The sequence below is a fragment of the Pteronotus mesoamericanus genome, unplaced genomic scaffold (genome assembly GCF_021234165.1).
Source record: "Pteronotus mesoamericanus isolate MK-2021 breed Mesoamerican mustached bat unplaced genomic scaffold, CSHL_Meso_final scaffold_54, whole genome shotgun sequence".
NCBI lineage: Eukaryota > Metazoa > Chordata > Mammalia > Chiroptera > Mormoopidae > Pteronotus > Pteronotus mesoamericanus.
Window position 1 is genome coordinate 27,675,151 of NW_026555321.1, and position 24,984 is coordinate 27,700,134.

The window sequence follows — 24,984 nt, forward strand, 5'->3', positions numbered from 1 at the left end:
CTATAGATGTGCTTTGGATGAGAGGAGGGACATCTAGTCTTTTGAGGAAGAGAATGGATGGATACATAATCAAATATGTGTTATTTTTCTTGTTAAGAAATGGGTGTGTTTGTAAAACCCAACCCATATGGGGTAATTTTGGGGTCATTTAAAAGATTAGATTCCTTGAATCGACTCATGATGAACATAAGTGTTTTTATATATTTTGTTTAAGTAGTAAATTGATTTTTTTAATAAAATTTCTCAATGGCAGTTTTAATAACAAGTATCTTACTGTGCCTTTCCATTGATTTTCTCATTTTAATTTTTAAAAAGTATTTGTTTTTGAGTTTTTCCTACGTGCTTCTGAAGTTTCTGATAAACTTCTGTAAAATATATTGGTTTAAACAGCCTTGCATTTTAAAGTTGATAATCAGTAAGAGACTTAAGGTTATCTATTCCAAACATTCATTAGGAAAGTTTGCCTCAGTGATTTGTCTGAAGTCACTGAGCCACTTAGTATCAGAGGTAAGACAGGAACATTGGTTTCATGATTGTTAGGACAGAGCCCTTTTCCTTGTGTCAACTGCCTTGCTTTTCTAATTTAGGACACTGGGGTCTGATTTTAGTATCCTTACTTTTGTGTGTACTTGTGGCCCTTGTGAAGTTCTCACAAGAACTTCAAAACTAGACTTCCTGTCTTCTTTAGTATTCATTCAACAAATACTCTTAAGTGCCTTTCTTTACTATATGGCAATCACTATTTTAGATCTTAGGGATCAACAAGTTCTCAGTCCTCAAGAATGAGGAAACCAGAAAATAAACACTTAAGTAATATTAACAGTTTCAGTTAGTTATAAATGCTATCATGAAAAGAAACAGAGAAATAAAATGTGGTAACAATAGTCAGAGAAGGTTTCTCTGAGGAAGTGGCATTTGAGCTGAGACCTGAATGATGAGCCAGCTATGGGTTAGAGCATTCCAGGCAGAGGTCCTAAGTGTGAACAAGCTTGAATGGTTGATGAATAGAAAGAACATGAACACTGGGGAGGGTTGCAGGAGACCAGGTCAGAGAGGAGAGGACAGTTCAGTAAGGTTATGTAGACCCTGAAAGTGGGAATTTAGAAAAGGGATTGTATTCCAAGTGAAATGGAATGGTATTGGAGCAGGGGAGTGACTGACCTGAGTAATATGTTTAAAAGATTATACTGCTTGGTAGAAGATTGTAGAGTGCTACCAGTGGATGTTTGAGGAATGGTTGGATTTGGAATTTATCTTAGAGGTCTGCTGGATTTATTGATGGACTGGATGTGGGGGGTGGGAGGTTTGGGGAGGATGGAGAGAAAAAGAGGAAGATGGTAGTAGACTGGGGGAAGAGCATGTTTTAAGGGAGGAAATCAGATGATTTGTCTGGGACTTGTTAAATTTGAGATGTCTACTGGAATTCAAAGAGGAACTTGGATATTCATATCTAGTGTTGAGGAGGAGATATCAGACCTGGAAATGCAGATGGGGGAGGCATCATAACACCATATACTGAAGGAGTTTCCTTGGGGGGAAGAAGAGAAGGTGGTCCACAGCAGAGCCCTGAAGCATTGTAACATTCAGAGGTGAGGAGGAGGAGAAGTCAGGAGAGAGGGCCAGTGATGTAGGAGGAAAGCCAGAGTTGTGGAAGCCAAGAAGAGGGCACTTTAAAGACGGATGTTAGTGTTCACTTTAAATAGTGCTGCCAGATAGGAATGGTTAGGACAGAGAAGTAACCACTGGGATTGGCAGTATGGAAGGCAGTTTCGCTGTCTCATGGAGTTAAAAGCTAATTAGAGAGAGATGAAGAATGAATGGAAGATGAGAAATTACAGAATAATTAGAGATAATTGCTTTTGAGAAGTTTTGCTGTGAAAGGGAGTCTAGAAATGGAATGATATCATAAGGGAGGAGGTGGAGTTAAAGGAGGTTTGGTTTTTCTTTTTGTGTTTTTTAAAATTGGGAAATACCAAAGCTTATTTATGTGCTGACGGGAGCAGTCTGCTAGAAAGGAAAATTAATGATCATATAGAAAAGAAGGGTTAATTGTAGGGTCAGTCCTTGAGTTGGTGCTGGTGGGATGGGATGGACAGCTCGAGTCGGGGGATTGCTTCTTTCCAGGACCAGGAAACGACATGACCTCACGTGCCTCTTTACAAACAACTCCTCCTGCAGTACCACTGGACTTCTTTAAAATAAGTTGTCTTCTTTCTCTAATCACTAATTTTTTTTCCTGTACTATATTTATAAGTTCTTTTGGATGAAGTCATCCTATATAAGGCTTAGCATGAAGCAGCTGGTGATACTTAATGCCAATTTAAATTTTTGTGCCAACAGGTGAAGCAAAAAATTTATTGCCATATCTTGGACCCAACAAAATGAGAGATTGTTTCTGCACCATAAATTTGGATCAGGAAGAAGTTTATCGTACCCAAGTTGTTGAAAAATCTTTAAGGTTTGTAAAAATTGGTATAAATTTATCATTGATGAAATTTATATTGATATATATTAATAAACTTTATAAACTTTCCAGACTTCATCAAAAGACTTTTCTTCATATGAAAATTTTATTTTTCTTTTACATTTTAAATTTAATTTTAGAATTACAGAATCTCAGAGTTGGAAGGAGCTTACTGGTCATTGAGCTGGACTAACTTGCTTTATGCATGTTTCCTTCTGACAGTTGGTCATCTGGCATTTGCTTGATAATGTACCAGTGACCAAGGAGTTCACTGCCTCCTAAGCAGCCTGTCTGGTTTTAGAACTATTCAGACTCTTAGAGAGCTATTATTTTTAGTTGATTAATGTCTAATAAAAGGAGAGCTTACTATGTGCCAAGAACTTTCTGGGTGCTATTTATTAATGCATCCATGAGAACAAGATAGACACTGTGCTTGCTTGCTTTTGTGTGGCTTTTCATTGCCTCAAAATGTATCTTCCTCTTAATTTTCTTAATTCTGTCCCTGGATTTCTGGAGAACAAGTTTAAATCCATCCCTCACATGACACTCTCAAGTTTTTGAAAACAACTACTATATACCTCAGTTTGTTCTCAAGGCAAAATTTTGCCCGTTTGTTTGAACTTTTCTCAAACTACATCATTTTATTTCTCTTGAACATAACTTCTAACAGTTTATAAAAGTCACTTAAGGAATTACCTCTTCAGTAAATTTCTCATTTTTGAAAGTGTAACAGCACTTTGAGAGTATAATAGTAAATTCTAACTCATAAAATTGAAGTGTGCCCCCTCTGCCTTGTAATAGTGTTTGTGGACATTCTAGTGCAGAGCTATACTGGAAGGATGCAGTTCTCTTCAGACATCAAGATCAAAACAAGGGCATCGGGAGTTGTAGGAATAAACATGTGGTGGATGAAATATTGAGTGTCATGACTAATGTAAATTGTATGCTACATGTATATTTTTATGCTCTATTTTATCTTTTTTCTTTATACTCACCTTTTTTCTCTGAAGTTTTCCCCTTTATGTCTTTATTGTCAGTACTTATAATTTTGAATGTCTGTTAGATTCTTCATAAGAAAGACATTGTATAAATCTGAAAATACTTTAGTAACTCAAAAAGATTTGAATACACCTCACATCTTAGTCATAAATTACCTGTCCCTGTTGTATTAGAATTGTTGTTATTTGTTTTATAAATAATGAAACCGAGTCACCAAAAGGCTGAATAATTTGTGCATATAATGAAGTTTGAAGCAAAACTATGATTGGGACTATTTAAATCTCAATGCATTACTTAATGTATGCTGATTCCATATCACACAAAAATCAGTGATATACAAAACTAATAATTGTCCATAAATTGAATACTTGTGGTAGTTTCTAATATGTAGCCTTGAAAATTAATAACTAAAATTAGCTTACTTTTTTAAACCCTTGCCTTTCCAGATACTTGTTGAGGAAAATGAAATGATGAAATAATTGTTTTTATCCATCCTAAATTGTTTTTTTAGATGCTTAGCAACTTGGAAGATACTTTAAAGCTAGAGTAGTTACCTTAGGTCATTGAATACAGACTATGAACTAGTTAGTTAGACTAGGTGCTACTTGGATTCTAGGTATCCCATAGCATTTTTGTCTTGTGGAATAGTGTGAAAGAATCTGTAATATAACTGCTTGCTCACTTTGGTTTCATTTCAGTGTTTTTTATCTTTGTGGATATTGTGATAAGTTGTTAAGTCAAAAGTTGGTAGATACCACCTAGATCTTTTGTGGGTTCTGGATTTTATAGATAGGTAGTCTGGAGATAGAGCTTTCATAACAGGTAAGTGGGAGTCACAAATGGAATCCATAGTTTCCAAATCTCTACCACTCAAATTCTTTTAAGAAGTAGGTGGTATGTAAACTAAGTAGCAGCAGTACTTAGTTTACAAAAAAAAAAGAGAGACAACGCATTTAAAATATGTGGAGAAAACTCAAATATGTATTTCCCAAAAGAAGATTGGCAAATGGCCAATAAGCACATGAAAAGATATTCAACACCATTAGCCATCAGGGAAATGCCATTTTTGTCACTCTAGATTCTTTTTTAAAAAATTTAATCTTCATTGTATTTTTTTTCCATTACCATTTAGCCCCTTTATACCCATCACTATAGATTCTTGAATATAATATGTCAAGATAAAAATCAGATCACTGGTTCATGTGACAGTATGGAGCAGGAATTTTCTGGGGAGATAGGAATGTTCTGTATCTTGATTGGAGTAGAGATTACATAGGTGTATAAATTTATTGTGTCACATTCACTAGAACAGCTAATTTTAAAGACTTTCAGTAGCAAAAGTTGATGATAATGGAGTAACTGAAACTCTCATACATTGCTGGTAGGAATGTAAAAAAATTGAAAATCATGTTGAAAACATTTTGACAGTTCCTTATAAATTAAAATTTCACCCACCCTTTCACTTAGCAATTTCATTCTTAGTTGCCTACCCAAAGAATTGAAAGCTTATGTTCAAAGAAAGCCTTGTGTAAAAATGTTTATAGCAGTTGAATTTTTAACAGCCCAAATTGGAAATAACTCAAATGATATCACTAAGAGAATGGATTGTGGAGTATTCATAAATGATTATGCCACAATTAAAGCAAATAAACCGCTGATATACATAGACAATGGAAAAAATCTCATAGACATTAAGCTTAGTGAAAGAAGCTGGAAACAAGAGCACATACTATTTGATACCATTTATATGAAATTCTACACTAGACCTATCTATAGTGATAGAAATCAAATCACTGGTTGCCTGTGGCAGGTGTGGTAGGGCAACTGTAGAAGAGCATAAAAGAACTTTATGGGGATAAAGAAATGTTACCATATGTTAATTGAGATGGAGACTACACAATTTATCAACTTATCAAAAATCATTAATCTTTATACTTTAAATTGAATTTTGTCGTATGTAATTTATACCCCAGTAAAGTTGATTGAGAAATAACCTGTTTTAATTTTGAAAATATATTTTGAAGTAGCTTTTTACATAACATTACCTGTTTTAGGTGTTATATTTTTGTGATTAATATAGTTTTGCATATTTTGAAGATGATGATGACATTATCCTCTGGTCTTCTTTGTGTCCACCTAGGCAAATACTGAGTCTCCTGTTCACATGACTCCTGAAAAGCTGTTCGGAGCTCAGCCTGGCAATTGAGGTTCTTTCAGAGTTCAGCTTGGTTTATACAGGATTTAGTTGAAACTTAGCATAGAGAATTATTCTGGAGCTTTTGAAGCCTTTCTTATTGCATTTTAGTGCATAATTTATTTTATTGAAAATATTACTTGAGGACACTGTTAAATTTAAAATAATGAGCTTTCCCCCTTTTCTCTCTAGCCCATTTTTCAGCGAAGAATTTTACTTTGAGATTCCAAGAACTTTCCAGTATTTGTCTTTCTATGTTTATGATAAGAATGTTTTACAAAGAGACCTTCGTATAGGTATGTACTATTCATAATTATCTTTAATCACAACATTGGTATTTATGTTCATTCTTTCTCTAAGTATAAAGTGTTGAAAACAACAGAATAACATATGCTCAACATTTTTAATCTTCTTCTCTAGTCTTTATGTTTATTTATGAATTTGATTCCTCCTTGTCATAGTGTCATATGTTTCCTCTGTACCTGATAGGTCCCTTTCCATAGTGTTCATTATGCTTGTTCATCAGTTTGTTTAATAACTAGATTCTCTAGTTGAATATGATATTTATAAAGCAGAGGCTATAACTCACAGAGTGCCTTACATTTAATAAATGTTGAGTGCATATTATGTTGAATGTTTGAAAGGATTTCTTTTTTAGATTTTATTTATTTATTTTTAGAGAGAGAGGAAGGGAGGAAGAAAGAGGGGGAGAGAAATATCAATGTGAGAGAGATAACATCACTGATTGCCTCTCACACAACCCCCAGCTGGGGACCTGACTCGCAACCCAGGCATGTGCCCTGACTGGGAGTCGACCCGGTGACCCTTTGGTTGCAGGCCGCCATTCAATCCACTGAGCCACACCAGCCAAGGCAGAAAGAATCTTTTATACAAAGGTTGCAGGATTTGATCCCCACAAAGAATGTCTGTTTTTAAAGTTTTTCTAATAGAAGTAATTAATTCACTTTAGTCTGGTCATATGTTTTCTGTTTGTATTGGTGACTAGTAATTCTATTTCTTAAACAATTGTCTGAGGCGGGATAGACTGAAGCAAAACTAACGGGCCACATATGTGTCACATTCATGATCTTGTACCAGTATCTGTGTATTTTAATAACAGGTAGAGGTCTATAATTTACATGTATTATTCTCTCCCTTTTTTGTATCCTGAATTTCATCATCTGCATTTCTTCTTTCTGATTTGAAATGTGCTAAAGTCTCCTACAGTTTGAATGATAAAGCTTTATTTGATTTAGTCCTCTTAACTACCATCTAATATGTTTCTCCTTTGCTGTTGAACTTTCACAAATGGTCTGTATTCTCCTCCTTACTACTTACTTCTTTTTATATCTCTCTAATCTGGCTTCTACATTTTTCTGACAAACCTTTTTCACGTTTGCAAAAATCATTTTAGGGAGAATCAAATAACCTCTGAAAAACATTTTTTATTAATAAAACTATTAAGTAGTTTAGTGACTGGTAGTGACTCTGCACAGGAAGAACTACAATTAATAATTTGTATATTTCTTCCCATTCTTTATTTCATGCTACATTCAGTTTTTTTTTCCTTTTTCACTTAATGTCATGTAATGATCCTTTTCCTGTGTTAGTAAATACTTTTAAAAAATGTGTTGTATAATATTTTTGTATAGAAATGTATTATTTTAACCACTGCTTTGTTGGTAAGCATTTATGTTTTCAGATTTTTGGTGCTCTAAATGGTGCTAGTGTGAACATCCTTCTGCATAAATTTTTGCATGTCCATTTTTCTGAGGATAAATTTTTAGAAGTGAAAATACTGAGGCAAAGTGTCTATTTTTAGGGTTTTTTCTATGTATATTTTTACATTGACCCCAGAAGTATTGTTCTAATTTACAGTCCCCACCTCCCCCCTCTCCCACTCCCACCCCCACCCCAGACATGGCATGGGCACAGCCATTTTATACCCTTGTCATTCTTGGATCTTATCATTTATTTAAAAAATTCCAATTATATAGGTGAAAATAATATTTAACTATTTAACTTGTATTTTCCTGATTATCAGTGAATGTGAAGAATTTTTTATGTCTTACATTTTTCTTTTATGAATTGTTCATTTTTCTTTTTTGCTGGAGTTTAATTTTTTATTGTTATGCATCTTTATTTGTTAACTATGTTAGCTTTTGTCAGCTATATTTGTAGCAAATAATTATTCTGTCATAAAAGGCAGTTTTTCAGTCCTCATCTGCTTCTGTGTCACATTTGACTCTTGATTGCCCAGGAAAAGACAGCTTAATGACATTGTATTTTCCTAGTTGTCTTTCTTTTGACTACTTCTTTACCTCTATGCATACTCTTCTCTTTCTAGCAAACTCTTAATTGTAGATCACCTCTGAGGCTCCCTCCTCTACTCAGTTAAAAGAACATTTATAAACAATTCATTGTGGCAAACAATGAATGGGAATGTTAGGATGAATAACACTCCGGTGAGTAACACTCAGTTTCCTTCCAGGCTATCAGAGAGGCGGACTTGTATTCTAATACTAATGTGTTACAATAGGTTCTGTGCTGGAGGTGTGAACAAAGTACTTGGGAGCATTGAGGGGAGAACAGTTAATTTTGTTTGGTGGAGGATTAGCAGACTGTTTAGGTAGGAAGTTGTTTCAAGGTAATAGGGATTGGCAGAAGCAGAGGAGAAGTTGAATCATGTTTGTGGTATGTCTCCTGAAGAGGAGGATTGTAGAAAGTGAAGCTTAGAATATAAAATTGAGGTCAAGCTGTGCGGGACCCTCAAAGCCATGCTAAAGAATTTGGACTTTTATTCTATGGATAGTAGTGTTGTATCTCTTAACATGAGGAACCTTTAAAAATTACGTATAATTGCACATACATATATGCTTTTATAGTTTAACAACTTCCTACAACAGTAACTTTCAAACTATAAACTAATGTCTATTGATTACATATTTAAAGTATTATATGTAATTATATATAACTATATATACACGTACATTTAAAAAATATATATACACACATATACTTTAGATATGTAATCTATAGTTTATAATTTAGAATGGCGAGAGATTAGAGGCCGGGAGAGAAACCAGAAAGCTATTACCAAATGAAAGGACTAGGGTGATGGCAGTGCAAATGCAAATGAGGGGATATACTTCACAAGAGTAGCTTCAAATAGGATTTAGGGACTAAGGGGAAAAGAGGATGTGAAAAGGAAAAGAGTTAAAAAAAAAGTCTTATAAATATGGCTGTCATTCATTAACTGATTAAAGGAACACAGCAGGAGCATTCAGTTTTGAGTGGGGGTTGGGAAGAAGAGAGGATGAGTTTGGTTTCAAACAAGTTAAATTTGTGTTACCTGGGGAACTTCTTTGCTGACTGTTGGGAATGCAGATCTGAAGCTTAAGAGAAAAGAGCTGTAGATGTGGATTTGAGAGTCATTAGCATTAAGTAATACTTGAAGCCTCCTTTGGAATGAATGAAATTTCTCCAGGAGAAGATAAGGAGTGTGTTGCAAGGAAAATGAGGCTTAGTGAAGATTGGTAAGGTGTTTCAGGAAGGTAGAAAGAGGGATAATAGATTAATATCATTTAAGGCAAGGAGATCTTTTAATGTCAGCAACTAGAGAGCGGTACAGTAGGATGAGGATTGGATAGAGGCTGTTGGTGATTATTAAAGATTCAGTAGAGTGTATCTTTTGACTGTAATGTCTTTTTAAGAAAATATTTTGTAATTTTCATTGTCTGTGTACCCATAACATAGTTATATAGTATTTCTTGAAAAGGCCTTTAGTTGAGGTTTATGATTTCCAAAATCATACTTATTTTTGTGTTTTGTCTATGTGTTTTCAAAGTAAAACAATCACTTTTATTTTGAGTAAAATTTTAAGTAAAAATCAATTTTTTTGTGGATTGGTATCAGAAAATTATAACTTGGTTTGAGAACTTTTTTTCAAATAAGTTTATTCTTACTAATAGATAAAATTTATATATTTAGTGGGAATTTTTTTCCTTTTTCACATAGGAATTACTATTAAAGTAAATACAATACATACACACCCGATAATTATAGTTGGAAAATTGTTTGCTGTTTTCATTTATAAATACTGGGTTGGCCAAAAAGTTCATTTGGCTTTTTCCATAAGATGACTGGAAAGGAAGCTCTGTGGTGCTTCGTTGTCTTTAACTTCATTCAAAACAATTTTGTTAGAGTGTATTATTACAGTTGTCATATCAGTGTGCATTAAAAAAAAAGTTACCAAAATTGGTGAATTTTTGTGTAACCGTTTTAATATTGAAGATGGAAGAAAATAAATAACATTTTCAGGATATTATGCTTTATTATTTCAAGAAAGGTCAAAACACAACTGAAACGCAAAAAAAAATTTGTGCAGTGTATGGAGAAGGTGCTGTGACTGACTGAACAAGTTGAAAGTGGTTTGCAAAGTTTCATGCTGGAGATTTTTAGGGGGACTGTGCTCCACGGTCAAGTAGATCAGTTGAAGTTATTAGCGATAAAATCAAGAAATTAATTGGGAATAATCATTGTTCTCCCACGCAGGAGATAGCTGGCATACCCAAAATACTCAAATCAACGGTTATTGGTAAAAATAAAAAATGCGTCTTTTATTTTACTAAATGGACTTTTTGGCCAACCCAACATTTACATTTTTGTAGTTCAACGTATTTTCTTCTGTCATTAACTCATAAAGTTGTTTGTTTGTTTTTTTAATTTTGAGCTACCAGTTCTCTCAATTATTTTATAACTCTGAGTTGCCCGATTGCAGATGAAACAGTGCCAGAGCATTTTCTGGAAATGAAATTTGAACTAGAGATCTTGAGAATGTATACTGATTGAATATAACTAAGAGCTTCTTTGTTTTTTGTTTTTGCCTTGGCTGGTGTGACTCAGTGGATTGAGGGCCAGCCTGCAAACCAGAGGGTTGCTGAGTTGATTCCCAGTCAGGGCACATGCCTGGGTTGCAGGCTAGGCCCCCAGTAGGGGGCATACGAGAGGCAACCCACACATTGATATTTCTCTCCCTCTCTTTTCTTACTCCCTTCCTCTCTCTCTTTAAAAAAAAAAAAAATCTATATCTTTATCTATATCTATATCATTTGTCATAATTCTGAATCTTAAGCCATTCTTAGTATTATATTGATTTATCAGGAATTTGATAAAATCTATAGGTAAATCATATCAAGAGATTTGTATGATTTGGCTCTTAACCTAAACTCCTTCAGCAGCACAAAGAATATTTGGGTGTTCCAGTTAGCGCTTAAATTCTGTATTTGGCTTATAATCTCTATATTCAGTACTGGAAGAATTTCTTTTTTTCCATTACTTTGTATCTTAAATTTAACACCCCTTCCCAAAGGATGAAATATGTTATCTTCCTAATGTCATTTCCTGTTAGATTTGAATAAATTATAAATGCTATGTATTTACATGAAGATTTTGACCTTCACATTAGATTTCATCCAATATAGTTAAAAATTTGGAAAGATTCATGCTTGTTGTGTGGGCTCATTTATTAATTAAAATATTTTACAGGTATTAATAAATATAGCTGATGGATTTTCAATAGTTCTCTTTTGGGTTGTATATTAATACAGTTGCCACTCTAATGAAAATAAATGTAGCCGTATATTAACATTTTTCTTAAAATTATATATACACACAGTTTTTGTAGTTTGAGTTTCAGTCATGACTGGAAAGGTAAGCTTATCAAAAATGTAATATGGCCCTAGCTGGTGTGATTCAGTGGATTGAATGCTGGCCTGTAAACCGAAAGGTTGCCAGTTTGATTCCGGGTCAGGGCACATGCCTGAGTTGCGGCCCAGGCCCCCATTTGGGGTTGTGTGAGAGGCAACCAACTGATATTCTTCTTGCATATCAATGTTTCTCTCCCTTTCTTCTCCCTCCTTTCCTCTCTCTCTCTAAAAATAAATAAAACTTAAAAAAAAAATGCTTTTTTAAGACCAGTGCAGATCAGTTGGTTGGGTTTCATCCTGCAAAGCAATGTGTCATGGATTTGATTCCCAGTCAGGCCATCTGCCTGGATTGTGGGTTTGGTCCCCAGGTCAGGGCGTGTGTGAGAAGCAACTGATGGATGTTTCTCTCCCTCTCTTTCTCCCTCCCTTTGCCTCTGTCTAAAAATAAATAAATAAAATCTTTAAAAAAATTTAATATGGTCAAAAATTTTAAATAATAGCTTTTTTGAGGTATAATTCGCATACCATGAAACTCACCCTTTTAAAGTATACCATACAGGAGTTTTTAGTATATTTCCAGAGTTGTGCAACCATAACCATAATCTAATTCCAGAATAAAATTTTAAAGCTAGTCTTTTGTTTGCTTTCCTATCATGCTTTTTCCTTTTCACTAGATACACAAAAACTGACATACCGTTTTGTAAAAGTTTTCAAATGTTGAACTATAAAAGACCAAGGTATGTCATAAGTGAAAGATACCTTTGAAGGTATACTTAGGGCATTTAAAATGAAAATTCTTACTTGAAATAAGAAAGTGAACTGTTTTTGACTTTTAGTGTATATGCTTTGTTGAGGTTTTTGTGTCCAATCTTCAAATAAATTGTCGGTCATGTGCAAAACTGTATCTATTTCTTAAAACTTGAATTGAGGAAGGAAATACTTTGCACCAACATGGCAAATACTTCATTATAATAAGAACATTTCTGTTTCTTCCTCTTCATACTACTTTATTCATGGTACCATATCTTTCTCTCAGAGATAGAAGCTCTTTCAGGAGCAGCCTTGATTTTTTGTGCATATATGCATTGAATAACTTTGATTAAATTATTGCTTTAGTCTCCCATAATCTTCAAGTCAGTTTTCAGTATTAGTGATGTGTGATGTATGATGTTTTTATTTTTCTCTTAACTGGGGCTTATGAACTCTTATTAAATGCAGATATAAAACATATAGTTCATAGCATTAAAGAATTGGAAGGATTAGTTTGCATTAGCGTTGTATAAATACATTGATAGTACTTTTTACCCAGATTGAGAGTACAATCTGGGTAAAAACGTGAATCTGAATAAGTACTAAAAAATGCAGTTGCATGTAAATACAGGGAGTTTTTGTCAAATCCTCTGATTCAAAATGACCCAGGGCAGGGCCTGCCAAGGGGCAAGGAAAAAAAGCACTTTTCATTCTTTAGAATATAGAAAAATACTTTATAAAAGTGTATTTTTAATATCAGTCAGTATAAGTTATTTTTAAATGTTTTCTACAAAGTATTACATGTAACAGTGCTAAGGATTATACAAAATGTTTCCTCATATTGTTTTACTTATTTCCTATAGGAAAAGTAGCCATCAAAAAAGAAGACTTGTGTAACCATAGTGGTAAAGAAACTTGGTTTTCACTACAGCCTGTTGACTGCAATTCGGAGGTTCAGGTAAATATTAAGACTTAAGTGATACAGGAGATTGTCACACAGAAAATGAATGAAAACTAAGCTAGTTCATATACTTAGAGCTTATTATACTTTATTTTAAATTTTGGCACCATATATTTTCGACCTTTGAGTAATAAGTAGCTAGAAGGAAATATTTTGCCACATGAATTCAAGAATAACGTGTGTGTGTGTGTGCATGTATGGGAAAGGTTATATTGGGAAATTTTTTTTTCTCCTTAGTTCTCTTGTAGCAGTCACAGGAGCATTCAAGTTTTTTTTAGATAAGGGGAAAAATTTTATTTTATTCATTTTTTTAAAGATTTTATTTACTTTTAGACAGAAGGGGAGGGAGGGAGAAAAAGAGGGAGAGAAACATTGTGAGAGAGGAACCTTGATTGGTTGCCTATTTCACATGTGCCCCCTTGCGTGGGATTAGAGGCACGTGCCCTGACCAGAATGGAGCTGGTGGCCCTTTGGTGTGTGGAACAACACCCAACCAACTGAGCCACACTCTTTGGGGCTAGATGGGGAAAAAGTTTTATAGGAAAAATGTGTTTTATTAATTCTGAATTTTAGGAGAATTCCTAGATGTTTGTGACTTCATCTGTTTTGATCAGGGTGCTTTTTACTTTACTTTCTAGTAAACTAGACTTAGGAAAATGCTGTTCATTCAAACCATGCCCAAGCTCACCACACAGTACCTTTATTCTCCTACCCACCTTTCATATTGTTCATCTTTCCTTTACTTGAAAGGGGATCATTACTCTTTTTAATGCTTTTCTTTCCTGTTGCCAAAATAAGAAATCTTACAGATTCTACGTGTGTGTAAAGATGGATATTTAGCCATGTATCTTAACTTTCTATTTGTTTCTGGAAAATTTGAGTTTTTCTTAGATATTGTTATTTCTATCTAAAAAGAATCCTTTTTTTCCTGTAAATAACCATATTTATTTATAAAATATGGTAAGGATTGTGAAACCATTTCCTGAAGGCATAATTGCAAGCAGAATTCTTCCTCTCTTAAAGAAGCTATAATTTGCTACTGTGACTCAAACAAGTTTAAGAGAAGAAAAAAGTGCTGTGCACACACCCAGAGATATTTGCAAATAAAGTGCCTATGTCCTTATTTCCTCATAACCTCTCAAGCATTCTCTTTGATTAAATTCTCAAAAAATTAAGTACTGGTATACTAAAACCTCTTCTTAAGTGTACAATATAATGAAAAATTTTCCCATTTTGGCCACTGTATCACATTTTAATGTTCTTTTCCTTCCATTTGACAATTACTGTTATTCAAATCCCAATTATACAGTATAGTAAATGATCCAGGTGACAGGCAATATGATGAAGTAGAAAGGGTTTTAAACTAGAAGTTAGAAATTTTAGGTCCTAATTTTCATATGTGGTTACTTTACTGACCTTAAATTTTATTTCTGTAAAATGGAAATAAAAGTTGCTATGTTGATTTATATGACGTGAAAATTAAGTGAAATACCTTTAAGAATATTTTGAAGCTATTAAAGGCTATCCAGATGTAAAATATCTGTTACTACCAGTTGATCAGGTGGCTATTTCCCTAATACACCTTTATGATGCGGCAGATATGAAAGTTTTAAATTAAATTAAGTTTAACAAAAAGCAAGGTAAGAATAGACTTTGGGAATTTGGTCTAAAATGAAATTTGAGGTTTTTTGGGTTTTTTTTTTAAAAGATTTTATTTACCTATTTTTAGGGAGAGAGAGAAGGCGAGAAATACCAGTGTGTGGTTGCCTCTTGTTCATCCCCAACTGGGGACTTGGCCTGCAACCCAGGCATGTACCCTGACCAGGAATTGAATTGGTGACCCTTTGGTTTGCAGGCTGGCACTCAATCCACTGAGACACACCAGTCAGGGCAAATTTGAGGGTTATTTTAAGATGCAGTCTGTAAAATCCATTTGTACGACCAATGTGAATTTTCTAGAAGATTTAAAGGCCTTAGTCGTCAAAGTAGAAATGTCTTTATAATACTCTTTATATAATTCTTGGAGTTGGTATGAGAAATTAGTACTAAGTAACAGACTTTTATTTGGTGATATACATAAAACTCTTTCTGAAACATGAAAAGTCTGGAAATAGCACTTAACTCCTACTGGCCAAAATGAACATTTTGTCAACATTTTTGTTAGATATAATGTCAACATTTTTTTATTTGCTATGAGTTATTTTCATAAACATGAATATAATCTTTACAGCTCTTTTTTCTTAAATGATACTCAGTACTTAAAAGATCTATTCAGTACTTAAAATAAAATTTGGAAGGAAGAGTGCTTTAGAGGGTAGGAGGAATGCATATACTTTTCAGGTTAATATAGTACCATTGGGAATATTACTGTTTGGCTCCAAAACTTATCTAAGAATATTAAATTAACTTTGTGAGTCTAGAAAACAGAAAAGCAGTCTGTGATTCATACAAATCCTACTTTTCAATAAATGTTCACTTGCATAACTTTTATAAAATTTTACAAAAATGTAATGGAAATGAGAGTAATTGATGGAGCTATAGGAAAAAGCCATACGATTGAGTTCAGCAGGAATTCCATCTAATAATTACTATAACAGTCTATACCAAGTATAGTACAAAGTACTTAATATATATTATTTAATCTTCAAAATAGTGTTACGAGGTACAGGTAGCATTATCTCCATTTTACAGATAGGGAAAAATAGTTTCATAGAGGTTAAATGATGTCTCCTAAATCACAGCACTATTAAGTGGTGGAGCCATGGTTACAGTAGGGGTTTTATGTGATTCTAAAGCTCTTAACCACAGTGTTTTACTGCCTTTCATTATTCTATACTATTAGCCATAAAAAGGCCTCAACAGAGATTATTAGGAGGATTTCTTAGGGAACATCTGAGTATAGGGAACAGAAGCCTACTGAAATAAGCTCAAAGAAAAAAGGAAGAGGCATTAGAAGGTTCCTAGGGAACTTCTTGGTGCATAATTAAAGGAACTTCATTTTGGCCAGTAGGAGTTAGAAAGCTGTCAGCTGTTTAGAGCGGAGCTGCATCTTAAATGGAAGTCAGGGTCTTACAGTACTAGACTGGATCAGTTCACATAGTCAAAATTGTTTTAGAAAGACTTTAATTTCTCATAAAGTACAATAAAATGTTGAGTATTTGGTTTGTTTCTGGTTGACCACTACATAAAACAGCTGGCTTGCATATGAGGCCACGGCGAAGTTAAAATATTTACTGTATCTTCAAACTTCCACTCCATGAGCAATAGATACTGCAAGAGGCACATGGGAACTGAGATCTACTGATTCATTTCTCCCTACTCTTATGCTCACTGTGCTCCTTGAATGTAATTGCTCACTGTTTAAATAGTTTTTTTTTCTTTTCCCTTAATTTTATACAGTGAATAATTAATGTTTTCTGTCTTTCATTAACTACTCACTTTGCAAAATGAAAGGGAAAAGAAAAAACACTGTATGATGAGATTCCATTGTATTCTTTCTGTATGTCTGATGAGACTCTCTTGCTCTGCTTCCCTCTGTAAATAAAGTCTAATTTCTTGTTAACAGATAAAAAAAAAAGAAAGGTTGTATCACCCTTTGAGTCTACATGACCATATATCCAAATAGCCTCCTCGCTCTCTAAGAACTGACTCATTTCTCTGCCATGATTAGAGAATTTGGCTGAACGTGGGTCACATGTCCACTGTAGTCTGATTTGGTATGACTGGGGGTAAAGTCACTATAGAGAAGTCTATTTTGGGACTTTGAGTAGGCATGTTCCCCATGAAAGGGATTTGGGTAGAGAAATGATTGGTATCTCTACTTCAGAGGGAAAGATGTTTGATTTCCTAGCACTACCACTAGCAGGCATTTGTACCCAAAATAGTTGCTATCCTATAGTTGCCTGAGGATCTTCATCTGTGAAATGGGAACTTCAGTATAAAGGATTCCCTTCAGCTTCAGTAACATGAGAAAATGTAATTTAGCCCTGAAATGAAGATACCAATAGTAGTAAGATGGGTTTTATACCAAAACAGTTGAAATATTGCTAAGAACTTTAACCTCTTACCTGGATTTGTTTCCCAGATGCTTTATTACTGCTTTTAATAATGTTAATTATTTTTAGTTCTCTTTTCAAACATTCAAGATACTAATATTTCATAAGTGCATTTTCTAGCACTTTTGCAGTTTTTCTGATTTGAACTATTCTCAACTCACTCTAATCTGCCTTCAGACCCCACAATTGGTCAGAGAGAGGGCCAGTACAGGTGGTTGTCACTAATGTTATACCCATGACATTGTGTCACTAAGTCTAGTGGACATTTTTCAGTCCTTTTTTTACATGACTTTTAAGCAGCTTTTGATATTGTTGAGTACTCTTGTCTCTTCTGTAGTTTCTGGTCATTATCCTGCCTCACTTGGTGTCTTTTCCCCATATTCTTTGCTGCACAAGTGAAGTTAACATGGATCGTGTTGGTGTCTTTTCCTATAAATTCTTTTTTGGCTTCGGTGATCTGCAGCTATGCTATTTGATTCTGGAACGCAAAACAAACTAAGTATTTTTCCTATATTTCTTAGGTGCTATGGTAAAGAGCATGCCTTTTCATAAGACTGAAACTAAATTTCTCATATGGAGGAATTGGTGTTCTCATTAATTAAGGGTGTTTGTCTCATACAGCTTGTACAAGCAGTAAATCCAGATATACTGTCAATGATATCCTTTTAATGTAATTACTTAGGTAATTAGTCTATACCAACAAGCTCATCTTGAATTTCTGGATCATACCATAAGTTATTGATTGTTTTATAGTTTTTCTTTTGTAATATGGCCTCTGCCCTCTCTTTTTAAACAAGCATTAAAAAAAGAAATGCATTGATTATAGCTAATAATATATCAGGTTCTTTTTTACATGCCGTTAAGACATATTGACTGTTGCAGGTTGATTTTTAAAAAATTTATTTGTAAATTTATAAACGTGAAATAATAAAGGAATGAGCCTTCTAGGTCACAAGGAGAAAAACAAATCTATCCATACATAAATAAGAGATAGTAAGTAATGTCTTTATTTTTTTTTATCTGACAGGTAGTTGTGTCCAAAATGATTTACAGATTAAATTATTATATGAAAACATCTGTCAGAAATCCAGAAGTTGGGATATTTTTCCCCATGTAAAAAATGTTTTTCACCAGTTGAAATATATGGAGTTCTCTTATGTGGAGTATTGTTAACATTTAGTGTTTTGTGAGAAAAACTAAGAAAGTGTTTAAACTAAAGAGATTTTAAGTGCATGCATTGTATGCTGCTCAAGTAACTGTATTCATTTGAGTTTCCCAAACTATATGCAGAAATTCATATATCTTCTCTATAGGGTACCAAGAATAACATAACATATATTAAAATAATCACAGAGTTTTCTGTGTGAATTTTTGTATAAGTAATTGAAATAAAGTTGGTATATAAAATATTAAACCTTCAGATTATACCAGGATAATACAATTTCCTAAATGTGCAAATGCAAATTAATGTGATGCAGTTGCGTGTGCCAACCTAACATAGACTATGTAATATAAATAGACTATCTTCCAAGAATTTGATTTTAATTAAAAGTAGGGAGTATAGTACCAGGTATTTGATCTTCCAGTATTTTCTGACATATATAAATGCTATACTATTTTGCCATTGAATCTCCCTTAGATATTGGATAACAAAGTAGTTGGGGACCAGATCACATTACATGTTTCTGATCAAATGTGATTCCTTATCAGTCTTACAGTTTCTTTTTTGTAGGCTATGGCTCTTTTTTTTCCCCAGTTATTTTCAGGATTTCTTTTATCTTATACTTTCATCAGTTTTGCTATGCTGTGCCAGTGAGTGGGGTTTTTTATATTTTTCCTACTTGAGTGCTTCTAGGGGCTCTTGAATCTTTGCCTTGATGTCATTGCTCAGTTTTGGAAAATTCCAGGCAATTATCTCTTTATCTGTTTTTTCCTTCCCTGTTCTTTCTCCTCTCTCCTGGGACTATAATTACATGAATAATAGACCATTTTGCTATGCCTCTTATTCTCTCTCTCTCTGCTTTATTTGTGGATATTTTCTACTGACTAATCTTATCTCTTATTTACTTATCCCTCACCCCCTTTTTTTTGAGCTGTGGATAATCTGTTAAATACACCCTCATTTTGGTTATTTTATTGCTTAATTCTAAGTTTTTCTAAATGTAATTCTAAATTTGATACACTTTATAGTGTCCACTTAATACCTAGGTTTTTCATTTTGTTTTTTTTATCTTAAAAATATTTTTAAATGGCTATTTTGACCTGTGTTAACTCCAACATCTACATCTCCTGTAAATCTGCTCTTTGGCAGTTTTTTGTTTTTGGTGTTTGTCTTCTGGCATGCTTAGTAATTTTTGATGGAATGCTAGACATTGAAATCTGAAATATTTTAAATATAATTTGAAGCTCTGGATTTTTTTTTTTTTCTTTCTCCAGTAACTTACTTTTACTTTTGGCTTAGGGCTATTAGAGGCAGTTTATCTTAATCCAGTTAGGGATTCAGCTGATTCCAGGCTAGGTTTTAGTCTTTTTAAGGGCTGGTTTATGTTGTTCATTCTTATTCCTCAGGTGTAATCTTTTAGAGGTTCCAACAGAAAGCCTTGGTGTTTATTATCTTGATGGGCCCTGGACTAATATTTATCTGCTCAGCACCACGAGACAGTGGAAAGCTTTGATTAAATACATCATCTCCAGTCAGGAAGTTAGGAAGTTCCATTCAACAAGCTTCTTCAGGTGCCCCACCAGCAGCTTCTATTTTTAAGTCTCATTGGCCAGAACTGTATCATATGACTGTCATTATCCACTATCTCTGGCTTCAAGGGATATGTTTTGCTGAACTCATAACTGCCTTTCCAGAAAACAAACAAACAACAACAAAAAACTTGTTTTGCTACAATCCAAATATACAAAATGATGACAGATGTAAAGTAAAACTGAACTTTTCTGTGACTGTATTAAGGAATACCAAGTAAATTTTTAAAAATCTTCACAGATTTAGGTTTCTGACACTGAAAAGTAGCTTCAAGTAATTTAAAAAACATTTTCATTTTCCTTTACTAAAAAGTAACACATATTGGTAGTAGTAACTTAAAAAATCTAGAGATGAACATTTTTTTAAAAAAATCTGAAATCTTACCAATAAAAGGTAACTTCTGTCAATGTTTTAGTAGATGGACTTGTAGTAATTTTATATAGTGGTATATGTACAGTAGAGTTTATTTTTATAAGTTAATCTTATACATCCCATTTTGCAACTTACTTTTTTTTACTAAGTACCATGTACATGTAAAAGTATACAGTGAGATAGTGTTTTACAGTTTAGAAATTATAATGTCCTTAATTTAACTCATAATGCTTTTTAATTTTAGTGTTCTACACTAGTAGTATGTGTCTTGTGTCTCCTGTTCTATACCCATTCTTTTCTTGACCAGGTTAATACACAATTCTATTATTGTTGACTAAGGCCAAGGGAATGTCATGTTTAACAGCCAGTGGAGTAATGAGCGTGTTTGGTAGGCTCTGACTCAATGATGATGATTCCTGGTAGCCTTGACTTGATAGAGTGCTATGATTTTTAGTTGTGAATGAAAATATTGTACTTTTTCTCTATTTCATTTTGACAGTTTTTGTTGTCTTAGAGAGCCTAGACATTTCTTGAGAGACAGTTGGGAGTGCCTTTTTAGCATACAGTTTCTACCATACAATACACACATGTTAAAATAGTAAAACTGCTTTGAGATGCAAATGTTGGTACAGTTGGCTAGGTTCACTAAGTGACATACATGCTGGTGTGACAACACACATGATTAAAAATTCTATTTGAGTAATACTGCAAATTATTACAGATTATGGACCTCTTCAAAGTCACTCGTAAATAGCAGGGGTTGAGAATATTAAATGTAGGACTAACAAAAGATGTATTTTATAAATCATATATGATGTTATAAATATTTATACCTAGATTTTTAATGGAAGGTTGGTTTAATTTAATTCTAAATCCATCTAACTGCTAATTTTACTCCCACTGGTGCCTTTCTTTAGAGCTTAGCTTTCTCATGCAGACTTTTGTGTTGAGACCCACTGATATTTATTGCTCTTTACTTACTATCTAACTCTGAGTTTTGTGTGTAGTGGATCTCAGATTCACTCTTGTGTAACAAAACCCTTTAAAATAGTGAGGTTAATTCAGGTTAGATTTCTGTAAAAGGATATTGGAAAGGGATTATTCCAAAAAGCAACAGTGAGTAGATAATGAACTTTCTTGCCTCTAATGAAATTACTTACATCATCAACCCCTAAGCGGCATAACCCCTGCAACTCCAGGTGGCACCGTGAGAATTTGTCTTGTCAGCTGGGTGGAGGTAATCCAGCACTGGATTCTTAACTAGTTCAGAATTGCTCATAAGAAGTTTAGAATTGCTCATCACTGGTGAGAGAGTAGAAATACCAAGTTTTGGATTGTATTATTCCTAAACCTTTGTTTCTTAAGAAGTTGATAGTTTGCTTTAAATTTATATTACTGAATTTTTAAAAAATCTATATCAATGGCTATTTAAGAAAGTATACCTTTGTTTTCAGCATCCTATTTTTTCATTAGTGATCTAGGGCATATATTGCTATCCTTTGTTTATTATCTCCCCAACTAGATTGTGAGCGTTTTATAAGCAGCAACTGTGTGTTATACATCTATAAATTCCTACCCACTCCTACAGTGCCTCCTAAAATATAGTAGATATTTCATAAATCTATTATTTAAGAAAAGTAAGTATTGACAAATTGCATTACTAGTTTTAACTTAGTTTTACTTTTTTAGAATTGTATGATTTCTCTGTCTTTTAATGATCGTGCCTGTGTCCTTATTGATAGTTTGTCTTTTCTGGGAAAAGCATTCTACATATTATAATTAGTTTTTATTTCAGAATTTCCTTAAATACGAGTGTTATCTTTCTTTGTAATCCATGATATTTGAGATCCATAAATATTGGGTTGGCCAAAAAGTTCGTTTATTCTTTCACCTTAGATGGCACTAGTAGTATTTAGTTGTCTTTAACTTTATTCAAAACCACTTTGTTAGATTGTTTCGTGACAGCTGTCCTAATCAGCATGCACTTAAAAACACTTATCAAAATTGGTGAATTTTCATGTAGCCATTTAAATCTTGTAGATGGAAAGAAATATGAATCATTTTCAGCATATTATGCTTTATTATTTCAAGAAAGGTAAAAATGAAACAGAAAGATTGTGCAGTGTATGGTGAGGGTGCCGTGACTGATAGAAAGTGTCAAAAGTGGTTTGTGAAGTTTTGTGCAGGAGATTTCTTGCTGGACTATGTTCCATGGTCAGGTAGACCAGTTGAAGTTTATAGCAATCAAATCAAGACATTAATTGAGAATAATCAACATTCAACCATGCAAGAGATAGCTGACATACTCAAAATATCCAAATCAATCAAGTTATAGGTGCAAATGAAAACTGTGTCTTTTATTTTATGGAAAAAATGTAATGGACTTTTTGGCCAACCCAATATTGGTTGAACTGGGCTTAAAGTTCTTAGATTTGAATACCATGTTTGATATAAGCATTTGACTGCTTCTTTCAGATTTTGATTTACATTTTTGGTTATTAGTCATTTAACAGGTACTTAATGTGGGCAAAGCCATGTGCTAGTAGGGATCACTAGTATTTAGGTAGCACATAATGAAATATTGTGAATACCATTTGAAAAAGTATATACTTTTAATTAACATTTTTGTCAACAAAATAGACTACTCAGTTTATATTATTTTGTCATTATAGGGTAAAGTTCACCTTGAATTAAAACTGAATGAACTGATAACAGAGAATGGAACTGTATGCCAGCAGCTTGTTGTACAGTAAGTGTATTTCTTTTATCAAAATCAACTGAAAATAATTCACCATTTTACATTCTTTGAATCTTAAGCCAGCTCCTTATTTTAAATACTTCAGAAACTATTCAGAAATGAAACTGCTAATGCCATTTTTTTGTGGGGGGGATCTCATGTGTTTTTATTAGAATTGTGTACAGTTGTAATCCTTCCATCATACATATCATACACAGTAATATTCAAGTGTCTGATACTAAAATAACTTACTGAAAAATCCTAATATTGGATTCAGAATAATACTATCTCTATTAACAATAAAAAACAAAACAACTGAGTTTCTCCTGGAAAATTTAAATTCAGGCTATTATTTTATAATTTGGAAATCTGAGTAATCCAAATTTAAGATGACTTTCTCATTGTTGAAGTTTGCTCTGTTGATGTGCGATTTGGGACTTCCTCTTTTCTCACGCCATTCCTGCATATGACGCACTTTGGAGATGGGACCTTGCAATTGTCCTTGCAGTGTACTCTGGTCAGTGTTCTGGACCCATCCTACCAATCCCAGCTTTTTACCCTCAGCCTGAGTGTACTTGCAGAAAAACACCCCTTGCACTTTCCCCAAAATTTCATAATCCACTGATATCAGGGTGTCCCCTTCTGCCATGTTCCTGCTCAAATATTTAAGGCTACTCAAACTGATGGGCATGCCGCGGGCCTGGTCCCAGGCTCACCTTTCTGGTCCTCCTCTCATGCCATTTCTTTATTAAGTTGATCTCTAATTTATTTTGTTACATCGAGTTTATTCAGGTTATGGTAAGTCATTAATTAATTCAACCAAAATTTATTATCGAATGTGGGTTAAATGATAGGTATAGGCAATATGGTGTTATAGGATCACAGATAAGTGTGTCTAACTTTCTGGCAGGAGGGAGGTGGAAAGGCTTCCTGGTAGAGGGCCTCTAGGACCTTGGACACCATAGAGCAGAGCATTAGGGACCTTGGGACTAAAATTGAATGCCTACCTTGAGATAACCAGTGTTGATTTCTCACCTACTTTGAATTCTTTTTTTCCTCTTTTGCCTTAAAGTCATTTTTTTTTTTTTTCACCCAGACTCTAACCTTCTGACTGTTCTGGAAATCTGTTCTAGCCCAATCCCTTACCCTTTCCTTCCCACCCAAATCCTTCCTCTGTGTTATTAACAGACTACCCAATATCCCTGACTTCTGAATGTTTTCTCTATCTTTGTCATAACTAATATCTGACACCCTTTGAGATAGTGTTTCCTCTACTGCTTCCTCAATCAGAGTCTGTTTTAAAAAATACTACATATCTGATAGAGCCAGGGAGTAGGATAAATGTCAGTTTCCTGTTGCTGCTCCAGGCTATAATTTATCCTGTTAATTATGAACACCCCAGCTCCTTTGAGGCATCCTCTCTCTCTATAAATATATATTTGTATTTATTTTTTAATGTAAATCATGTTTATTCTATTATGGTTGTCTCAATTTTTCCCCATTTGCCCTCTTCCACCCATCCCACAGGCAATTCCCACACTGTTTTCCATGTCCATGGGTCATTCATACATGTTCTTTGTCTAGTCCCTTTCCCTTCTTTCCACCATTGTCCTTCTTCCCCATCCCCTCTGGTCACTTTCAGTCTGCTCTATGTTTCCATGCCTGTAGTTTATTTTGTTCGTTAGTTTATTTTGTTGAGTAGACTACACTTATAGGTCAGATCATATGGTATTTGTCTTTCAGCGACTGACTTATATCATTTAACATAATATTCTCCAGTTCCATCCATGTTGTCACAAAAGGTAGAAGTTCTTTCTTTCTTTCTTTTTTTTAATGCAGATTTTATTTATTTACTTAAATGTCAAAATTCATTATAAAATATTTAGAAAATTAAATCCATTATAAAGTCTCAGCAATTAAAACAACATGACACCAGCACAGAAATAATCAAGTAGATCAGTGAAATAAAATGAACATTCTAGAAACAAACAT

The 24,984-nt window shown here is 33.8% G+C and overlaps 2 protein-coding genes across 2 annotated transcripts in view; one reads left to right on the top strand and one right to left on the bottom strand.

Moving 5' to 3' along the window:
- RASA2 (RAS p21 protein activator 2) overlaps positions 1-24,984 on the top strand; it is a 110,745-nt gene that overhangs the window by 22,232 nt on the left and 63,529 nt on the right. The window contains exons 2-5 of the mRNA XM_054595596.1: positions 2,341-2,458; positions 5,850-5,953; positions 12,979-13,073; positions 22,928-23,004. Of these exons, the coding sequence (XP_054451571.1) occupies positions 2,341-2,458; positions 5,850-5,953; positions 12,979-13,073; positions 22,928-23,004 (394 nt within the window). The remainder of the gene's footprint in view (positions 1-2,340; positions 2,459-5,849; positions 5,954-12,978; positions 13,074-22,927; positions 23,005-24,984) is intronic.
- Positions 23,273-23,670, bottom strand: LOC129088321 (acylphosphatase-1-like). Its single transcript, XM_054595597.1, has one exon. The coding sequence runs from the start codon at positions 23,639-23,641 to the stop codon at positions 23,342-23,344; it is 300 nt and encodes a 99-aa protein (XP_054451572.1). The 5' UTR covers positions 23,642-23,670; the 3' UTR covers positions 23,273-23,341.

Coding starts and splice junctions, on each gene's coding strand:
- LOC129088321 (XM_054595597.1), bottom strand. CDS start 23,641: ATGGCAGAAGGGGACACCCTGATATCAGTGGATTATGAAATTTTGGGG.